The sequence below is a fragment of the Cannabis sativa genome, chromosome 1 (genome assembly GCF_029168945.1).
Source record: "Cannabis sativa cultivar Pink pepper isolate KNU-18-1 chromosome 1, ASM2916894v1, whole genome shotgun sequence".
Lineage (NCBI taxonomy): Eukaryota > Viridiplantae > Streptophyta > Magnoliopsida > Rosales > Cannabaceae > Cannabis > Cannabis sativa.
Genome location: NC_083601.1, coordinates 49,648,931 through 49,658,752, shown reverse-complemented (window position 1 = coordinate 49,658,752; position 9,822 = coordinate 49,648,931). Strand labels below are relative to the sequence as shown.

Genomic DNA, 9,822 nt, shown 5'->3' with positions numbered 1-9,822 from the left:
GTGTCAAGGAGTTATATACAATGGAGTTTGAGTTTGAGGCTGCCAAACACATCTGAGCTGGGGTAGAAAAACGAGAGATTCTTTCACCTAACCACTCTCCACTACTACTCTTTTCTCTTTTTCAAATTGCTTTCTATCGATATCTCCGTCTTTCTCTCTCGTTACTATATTCATTGGGATTCGGCCAAAAATTCTGAATTTAGTTCAGATGGCAGGTGAAGTTTTTCAATCTCTTCTTAGTTATCTATTTTTGTGGTTTATTTCTCAGCTATGGAGGAAATCAAGTGATTTATTGGTAATTGGAACAATTGAAAGTGTTTTTTTTTTAAAATAAAATCATTTCAGACATTGAATCTGGATTGAAAATGAATTCAATCGACTCTGATATCTATCCACTGACGTTTTCATGTTTTCAAGATGCTTGATTATTATTAGCCACGGCCTTACTTTTCGTTTCGGTTGCTATAAGAAGGATTTTGATTATTAATCAATAGATTTGTTTTAAGCTCCTCTTAATGGAGTTTGGTGCTAAAATGATGCACTTAGCTATGCGTGCGTGATTTTTCACCTCTTTAGTCTTTTGACGTTTTATCTGTTATGGATGGTGCCTACCTTCTCAGTCCTTTTCTGCGTCTGTTGTTGGAAATACTTAATATTTGAATGAGACTTCTCCCACTTGAATTCAACTTATATGGGCTTCTGAGTTTTCTTTGTTAAATATATGACTCAGAAAACTCCAGCTAATAGTCACTCATTGCTTCTGTATTTCTTTACGTTACTTTTTCTTTCATAAAAAAAGAAGGTAACACAGCAATTTATGTAGTTGAACTAGTGAATCGTTTCTTTGAACTTATGAACGATGAATTGTCAATCTTAGAGCGTCTGTTTGACAATCTAAGGCCACCAAAATGTGTGTTACACAAGAATGAATCTGATTAAGTGGCAAATTTTTATGCAGCAATGTCAGGGAAGATTGTCCAAAATGTTTTTGTGTCACAATGGTACCCACAAAACAGACAGTCCAGCACCCAATTTCAAGGGGACCATTTTGTCCCTTATATGCGCAAGTTCCTTCCCTTTCAAGGAGGGAAGGTAACATTGACTGACATCTCTTCCATGCATTTGCGCAACTTATCAAATTACCAGAGTGGTTTTGCTAACCGGAGAACTGTTCATTGCAATGGTCTGTTCTAGATTCTCGCTACAGGTTGATATCAAGTGCATAATTGATGATTGAAACAACTGATAAAAAAAATTTCAAGTTGTCATGATTATATGCCCCATTCCATTTTGCATTATGTTGTCACTCAATTGCTTTTTATGGTTAGAGTTCTATAAAGAAAAAAAAAACACTCATTTGAAACTTATGTGTATTTATTTCACTTATGTGCAGCGGCTCCATCTACCACTGCATTATCGCCTCTAGACAAAGTTGATTTTCTAAAGCTTCAAAATGGAAGGTAACACATGAGTTTTCCATAAACTTTATGTGCTATATGATTTATCACTGTTTTTAATTTTCTGCTTAGAAGACAACTTGTACCCAATTCATATATGTTTTTCTGTTATTGCTTTACTTCATCTCCCTCCTGCCTCTTCTACCTTCATAAAATATTTTTTTCCTGTAATCAGAACTTAATAAATACTCTTATTTGCTGATGTTTACATAGTGATATTCGAGGTGTTGCCATTCCTGGGGTTGAGGGAGAACCAGTCAATCTCACTGAACCAGTTGCAGAAGCAATAGCAGCTGCCTTTGCTGCTTGGTTAGTGGAAAAGAAGAAAATTGATGGCTCTCGGCGATTAAGTGTTTCTATTGGTCATGACTCTCGTATATCTGCACAAACATTACAGGTACGTATGTTTCCTTGAATGCTGAATGGGTATATCATTCCTTGACCAAGGGGTGTGTAAAGGTAGAGATTCAAGATCTGAGATGGTCTTGTGTATTTCTTATATCTATTTAATAAAATAAAAAGATATATTTAATAATTATAGTTTGATTATCCAACTTGCAGGATGCAATCTCTCGAGGAATTTCTGGTGCTGGACTGGATGTTATTCAATATGGGTTAGTGATCGAATTGGTGTAAATTTCTTGTTGATACTTGAAGAGCTCCTTATGTCAACAATTACTTGGAGTAGGCCATTTGCAAATTTGATAGACTCATGCATAATTTACTTTTGATTCAACTAGCTTTGGACTTTAAGTGCTTATATTTTCTAGCTAGGTCATTGATATCACATCTGGTTATAAAGATCATACCCAAATCTTTCTTCTGTTTTTTTTTAATACTTTCTCAATACTTTGGATAAGGTACACCAAATAGATACTCACCAGTCACCATGCTCAATTGGTATCTACAAATTTTATATTTACATTTGACTCAATAGATAACGCCACGGTTTGGCTGATAATTGCTTTGCTGCTTTGTGATGTTTTGATTGGTTATATTCTATGTTATGCTCTAGTTGTCTACAGTTTTGTATTGATTGAGGTCTATTTTTGTCGTTAAGAACATTTAAGCTACTGTCTTTCTGTCACTCATGACGGTAACAGGTCATGCATGACATGTATTGTTTTCCTTTATGCAGATTAGCATCTACACCAGCAATGTTTAATAGCACACTGACAGATTCTGCTGCTTACTTATGTCCAGTTGACGGTTCCATAATGATAACAGGTGCTTTGTCTCTTTTGTTAGATTTATAACATAGATATGTTTTACACTGCATAGGAAATGGGCATACACCCTTTAGTGTCTTTTTTGTTACTGTATTTTTTTAAGGCTAACTAGTCAAATGATTCTGACAGCAAGTCATCTTCCATACAACCGGAATGGATTCAAATTTTTCACAAGTGCTGGAGGGCTTGGAAAACCTGATATAAAGGACATCCTGGAACGCGCTGCAGATATATACAGTAAATTTAAAGATGGAATGGCTTCTTCCGAGGAGAAAGTTTCTGCATTAGTAAAGAGAGTAGATTACATGTCTGTATATACATCTGGACTTGTGAATGCAGTTCGAAAGGCTGCGGGGAATTTAGGTATATTTGAAATGCTTGATCAAATCCTTTTCTCACTCCTGACTATGTGCTATATCTGAGGAACTTAATATTGTGATAGGCAGCTTGTGTATATGGGATAGTTGCGACATTTTGGACTTGCTGTTCTTTTAGTCAGTTAATATTAGTAACACTCAGTTGATATCCGTTACACTGATTGTACTGATTGATTATATAAAAAGAAAGAGGGAGGCCAGTAGAGAATTATGCAGAATTATTTAATACATCTCTCTTGTCTGTGGGAGTGGCAACTTTTCGAAGTAACCCAAAGTTTATGTAGGGCTTGGTCAATAGACCAAATTCGTCACTTAATAAATAGCTATTTCTATAACTTTCTCCTAAGTTAGCGTGATCTATATTAGAACTGGTCTTCAAGTATCTAGGTATGGTTTTTGCCATATTCAGCCTATGTGTTCCACTGAAATGGTACTATAAATCTTTTTGTTCCGGGCCTACTAACCTAATAAGATAATGTTTTTTTTATATAGTAAGTGGCATTACAGTCACTATTCTGGGTAAATAATTACAAGAAGGTGGAGAGGAGTATTGAAGTCTTAGAAAAAGAGATTGAGTTAATATAGTTGGAGTTGCAAAGGATGTCTGATAATGAGCTATTTCAGTTTAGTTTTCTTGAAATATGTGTACTTTATTAAATTCTCATCACATTGTTATTCTAGGTTCACTTCCAATATGTTCTTTCTAATTGAGGACAGTAGAGAGGAAAGAGAATTTGGTATTGGAAAATTCTCGTCTTTGGGAGAGGGAGGCCTTTAAAGTAACCCAAAGTGTACGTAGGGATTGGTTAGTAGATCAGCTCCATTTGTTGAGTTAAGAGATATTTCAATATAGTTCTCCCGAGTTACGTGCACTGTACTATACTGCATTCTTATTCTATGTCCAGTGCAAATTTGTTCTCTCTAATTCACTAGTAGCAGCAGCTCCTTTGAGGTGAGACCATATTAGTTACTTACTCTGCATTTTTCTAATCTCAGAGAAGCCATTGGAAGGGTTCCACATTGTTGTTGATGCAGGGAATGGAGCAGGGGGATTTTTTGCCGTAAGTTTCCATCTGAAGTTTTACTTAAAGTTTGTTTTATCTTCATGGTTGTGCTATTCTATCTTTGAAGAATTATATGAAAGTATTTGTTGATTATGGGATTCTATTATATAAATGATGAGATGGTGATAACGCCTTTTACATGGAAAAAGCACTATTGCTATATTTTTCCCCACCCCATAAAAAAATTAATGAAAGTTGGATTTGAAGATTTGACTGTGTTTAGAACTGCTTTAAATTGGACAGTTCTTGCTTTTGCACTTGTTTTCTGGTCTTAAATGTATGGAATGTGATGTGTGCATTTTATTGATACAATAAAAATGTTGTTTTGTCAGGCTAAGGTGCTTGAGCCTCTTGGGGCAGTCACATTTGGTAGTCAGTTTCTGGAGCCAGATGGTAATATCTTGAATGCTTAAGAGTTCTTTTCTTTCACTTTTTTTTTTCCAATTAATAATAGATCGATGTTCTGAAATAAAAGTCCGTTCTGAAATCAGGTATGTTCCCAAATCATATTCCAAACCCAGAGGACAAGACAGCAATGAAAGCTATCACTAAGGCAGTCCTTGATAACAAGGCTGATTTGGGGATCATCTTCGATACAGATGTGGACAGGTAACTCATTTTTTGCAAGTCCCATTTTCCACTTGTTATACTTATTATTTTAATCAAGTATTTGCTTTAGATCTGCTGCTGTGGATTCTACTGGTCGTGAATTCAATCGGAATCGACTGATTGCCTTAATGTCTGCCATTGTTCTTGAGGAAGTAATTTTTTTTTTTTCATGGTCAATCTTCTTTTAGGCTATTGTTTCATCATTTTAAACCATCTTGCTCTTTTCTTTTTCATTTTTTTACCCCTACCCTAGCATCCAGGAACAACTATTGTTACAGACAGTGTGACATCAGATGGTCTGACCACATTTATTGAGAAAAAACTTGGTAAGGCAGAATCTGCAATGGGAAATACACTATCTTTTTAACATATATCACTCGATTATAATTTCAAATTCCTTGCAGGGGGGAAGCATCACCGCTTTAAAAGAGGCTACAAGAATGTCATCGATGAAGCTATTCGTTTGGTAGTTTATATCTCTTAGCTGCCTATGTTTTCTTGAGAATTAAACTGGTTGGAAAGCAATCAAAAATTCTGCAATTGAATACGGATTTTTAAGCACGACATGTCTTATTTCTTTTAGAAATTTCCAACTACTGGAATTCAGAATGGTGATTAAAAATGACACTATTCTATGCTAATGATGTGTGTACTCACTGTTAACGTTCATTTCAGTACAAATTGTTCATTTGTTGGCATTAGTTTATAAAGTACTATTTTAGTGTCGTTAAACCTTTCAAATTGAAGCTTGTTTCGTTTGTTACAGAACTCAATTGGCGAGGAATCACATTTGGCAATTGAAACTAGTGGTCATGGAGCTCTTAAGGAAAACCACTGGCTTGATGATGGAGCATACCTCATGGTAGATTATTGACACAACTTATACACAAATTTCATTTTCCTTCAATGTTGTTTGTTCCATCCTTTTTTTTCCTTTCTAATTATTATTATTATATTCACTTTTTCAGGTCAAAATCTTGAATAAACTTGCTTCAGCCAGGGCTGCAGGACAGGGTATTGGCAGCAAAGTACTGACTGATCTTGTAGAAGGATTGGAGGAACCAGCTGTTGCTGTGGAACTGAGACTAAAGATCAATCAAAATCATCCTGATCTTAAAGGAGGGTATGCTATCTTATTATTTTTTGTTTACAAATATGGGCTGTGAGTTTATTGTGACCCACCTAATAGATTAGTGATTCCAGATCGTTCCGCAACTATGGAGAAGCAGTTTTGAAGCATTTGGAGAACTCTATTGAAGCAGATGAAAAGCTTAGAAAAGCTCCTGTAAATTATGAAGGCGTAAGTCTGACATGGGTTAAACCTGTAACTTTCTTAAAACCAATTTGCATATAATTTAATAAATTTATCTTGGAAGCAATCGAGATGCCAGTCATTGGTTAAATTATTAGAATTTAAGAAAGTTATATATCATTACCACCATTGGTGACTTTGACATTTTCAGTTTGTTGTCGACATGTGCTCTTGATTCAATTTCCCAATTTGTTTTGCTAACAGGTTCGAGTTTCTGGCTTCGGAGGTTGGTTTCTTCTCAGACTTTCACTTCATGACCCCGTGCTTCCTTTGAACATTGAGGTATTGAAGCCTTATCTTATATATGGTTTTCTGCTTAGGCTAGGCTGTAATATTTAATCTCTGGCTAATGCAATTTGAACCCCTGTAGGCATCGAGCCACGATGATGCTGTGAAGCTTGGCCATTTTGTGCTTGCGGCTACGAAGGAATTCTCGGCTTTGGACACATCTGCCTTGGACAAATTCGTCCAAGTATAATTTAGCATTTGTCAAATGCTGCGATTCCTTGTCTTTAAGTTGCAACTTCTTGTGTGTTCTTTTTTGGCTGCAGTAACTAAGAGGGTTTTGAAAACACTTGCAAAGTTTAAGGTTGACCAACATTTGGCTATAGAATAATTCTAAAGTGAAGACTTTAGAAATTTTTATGTCATTTTATGTTTCAGCAGTTGTGAGTTTTGTCTATTAACTCTTCCTTTATTGATTTGCCCACTTACAATCAAAAATGCATCTTGGTCAAATATTATTGCCCCGAATTGTGTTGTATAGCTAAAATGTTTTACATTTAAAATCTTCAATTTGTGTTCCCTTGTTAAAATTTAAAGGCAATTACATCGTACTTGTTGTTATTAGAAGTAAAAGTTGGGTTATATTTTACAATGTGATGTAAAATTCAATATGTTATTTAATGCTCACTAAATAATTTATTAAAAAATATAAAATAATAATAATGCAAAATTAAATGTAAAATTTAATAATAAAATAATAATAATGCAAGTTATTTAATGCCAAAGAGTATGTTAGTTAAAATTTAATAGTAAAATATTAAAAATAGCATAATTATAAAAGTATAGCATTATTGTGATGTAAATTTAGATTACTTTTGATTATATGAGATTTTTGCATCATAATTTAACATACCATTGGTGTAGACTTTTAACAAAATAAGCTATATTTTATATTTGCATCACTTATTTACCTCTCAATTGAAAATGCTCTAAAGAAATGGAGAAAAGTTTGAGAGAATTGAGAATAATGCTCCAATCATTAGACTTTTAACAAAATAAACTACATTTTATATTTGCATCACTTATTTAAACATTTTATATTTGCATCACTTATTTACATCTCGATTGAAAATACTCTAAAGAAATAGGAGAATAATGCTCCAATCATTATTAAGATACTAGAAGCTGTGGTATTTACTATTTATAGCTAAGTTACAAAACAACGATTATTATTGAGATAGAAGCTTTAAATTTGTCCATTCTCTCAAAATCTACATGAAATGTTTGATGAGCTAGCCAACGACATTTCCTCATTCTCCTATCTCAACATAACATATGTACCAATATTACAACTATAACGCTAAATCAAATAAATTATGACTATACAACTTTGGCGTTTGACAAAATGTTCATGTCACATAAAACACATCAGTATCGAAATTATGCAGACAAAGCAAGTTGAAGCCGATTATAATATATACAAGCTAATATCAAATATCCTACATATTGTTTTTTGGTTTCACATTATCTTTTCAATTTTTTTCTTCTATGTTCTTCAAAGAATCTAAGCAGTGGTAGAATTGTTCAAAAGCTTCATCATGAAATTAAACTTGACATCGGGAGAGGTCTTTGGCTGAGGCCAAGCTGCTCCATCTGGCACCTTGATACTTCTGAAACCCTGACTCTTGTACAGTTTTGTGGCTCCAGGATTGTTCAGATCACAGTGCAAGGCAATCGCTCGGCAACCCCATCTCTGTGCATGAGATTCTGCCTTTGCTACGAGCTGTTTAGCTATTCCTTTCCGTCGAAATTTTTCCCTGACTGCAACATTTGATATGTATGCAATGCCAGTCCTGTAGTTAAGAGGATGACATTTTAGAAAACAAGCCCCTGTAGTTATCCACAACTCTAGACAAATTTAACAATGGATGCAAAACCTGAGCAGAACTATTTATTAAGTGATTGTTAGAATTAAATTATGTCCTAGTGTTATTTCTACTTAGTTGCTGTCATAGTAAGGATTCTACTTAGTTGTTAGTCTTCACAAATTATTTCTATAATCCAAAGTAAATTTACTCAATGCAACAAAAGTTCACTTATAGCTAGAAGCAAATTTAATAAAAACTCACTCACCTTCTCTGCCTGAGAGGTCCTTTCCTAGGGAGAAAATCAGCCACAGTATCCACTGTTAAGATTCCAGTCACGTACCCTTTATTAAGACTAATTTTCCCATCAAAACCTCCAATCTTTAAGTCTTGAGTTCCTAAGAGGAATGTTTCATCAAGTGAGCTACTGGTTACAGCAACCAAACAAGTTCTCTTACAACCATTTGGAATCGAAAATCCAGCCAGCATTCCCACAATTCTGTCAATCCTTAGGACAAAGTCTAATGGGAATGCATACTCAGGGAAGAAGGAGCTGCAGTGAGTCTCAGCCACTTCCCAACAGTCCTCTAATCTTGCCTCCCGAACAACAATCTCAGGGGACACTGTTGGAAACAAGTCAACCACTTGACTAGCTCTGCACACTCCTACATCCACAAAGCAGACTACTTACTTATATAAACCAACCAAAAGTAATCTTTGAAGTGGGAAACTACAAATGCCCAACACTCTATTACTTTATTTCCCTCCCTTATTCCTCAGACATTTACCTGGAATTTGGATTTAAAAAAATAAAAATAAATAAATTTTTATTGAAAAACAAAATAACACTGACTCAACAAAAAATTTCATACTGAAAAATTGAATCTTTTTTTATTCTCCCTACCTTTTTCTTTCCTCACCAAACACTAAACATAGCCTTATTTTTCTCTTCTTTCCTTTACTTAGAAAATGTTAAGAAAGAAGCTGTGGTCAATTGCAAACCGTACATGGCTGTTTCTTAAGAGAAACTAAGTAGTAAAGCAAAGCTTATTGAAACTGCTATGAACCACAATCTAATCCTAAAGGCTAGAAATTTTGTTAAACAGAAGAATTATACGCAGATATTTTAGTATTAGTTTCAGGGAAACTTTTTTCTTGGTTAACAACTCCAAATCTGAAATTGAAACAGAAAAAGAAAAAAACCATCTTTGAATCAGCCAAAAAAAAAAAAATCTTCTTTTTGTTTTCCAAAATAACGGAGAATTGGGTAAGGTACCTGATTTGGAAAGAGAAAGGAAAGAGATTTGATGAGTGGAGTTAAAAACCCTAGGAAGAGGAGAAGGGTAAGGATTTGGCTTGTTGGGATTGAAAGAGTTGAGAAGAGAAGGCGTTGCAGTTGCAGTAGCAGAGCAGTTAATGGCAGTTGAAGATGCCGATAATCCCAATGAAACAGTCCGCATGTCTTGGAGTTGGAGGGTTCGTCTTCCTCTGCTTCTCTCTCTCTCTCTCTCTCTCTCTCTCTCTCTCTCTACAGAGAATGAGAACAGTAGATTCTCACTTTCTCTCACCCCTCTTCCAAAAAATTATTAAAAATTGTGAATTTCAGATGAGAAGACGACACCAAAGATTGATTTTTTAATATTATTATTGCTTATTTTTTTTTTTATGAAAATTGTTAGAAGAT

General features: G+C 34.6%; 2 protein-coding genes across 4 annotated transcripts; one reads left to right on the top strand and one right to left on the bottom strand.

Moving 5' to 3' along the window:
- LOC115706769 (uncharacterized) lies at nucleotides 1-6,713 on the top strand. Of its 2 annotated transcripts, XM_030634506.2 has the most exons (18): nucleotides 4-215; nucleotides 959-1,183; nucleotides 1,394-1,460; nucleotides 1,671-1,854; nucleotides 2,019-2,071; nucleotides 2,596-2,684; nucleotides 2,816-3,049; nucleotides 4,060-4,124; nucleotides 4,460-4,520; nucleotides 4,619-4,736; nucleotides 4,807-4,888; nucleotides 4,990-5,062; nucleotides 5,141-5,202; nucleotides 5,503-5,598; nucleotides 5,705-5,859; nucleotides 5,940-6,036; nucleotides 6,253-6,330; nucleotides 6,419-6,713. In XM_030634506.2, the coding sequence occupies exons 1-18, from the start codon at nucleotides 209-211 to the stop codon at nucleotides 6,524-6,526; spliced, it is 1,854 nt and encodes a 617-aa protein (XP_030490366.2). In that variant the 5' UTR covers nucleotides 4-208; the 3' UTR covers nucleotides 6,527-6,713. The 2 variants fall into 2 exon arrangements, with proteins under 2 accessions (XP_060964461.1, XP_030490366.2); XM_061108478.1 differs by lacking the exon at nucleotides 959-1,183 and having other exon boundaries at nucleotides 1-215.
- A 909-nt stretch (nucleotides 6,714-7,622) lies between these two features.
- LOC115706753 (GCN5-related N-acetyltransferase 4, chloroplastic) lies at nucleotides 7,623-9,781 on the bottom strand. Of its 2 annotated transcripts, none has more exons than XM_061108476.1 (3): nucleotides 9,415-9,781; nucleotides 8,407-8,821; nucleotides 7,623-8,126 (listed from the first exon to the last, which is right to left on the bottom strand). In XM_061108476.1, the coding sequence occupies exons 1-3, from the start codon at nucleotides 9,596-9,598 to the stop codon at nucleotides 7,838-7,840; spliced, it is 888 nt and encodes a 295-aa protein (XP_060964459.1). In that variant the 5' UTR covers nucleotides 9,599-9,781; the 3' UTR covers nucleotides 7,623-7,837. The 2 variants fall into 2 exon arrangements, with proteins under 2 accessions (XP_060964459.1, XP_060964460.1); XM_061108477.1 differs by having other exon boundaries at nucleotides 8,407-8,803.
- Between the last annotated feature and the right edge of the window lie 41 nt (nucleotides 9,782-9,822).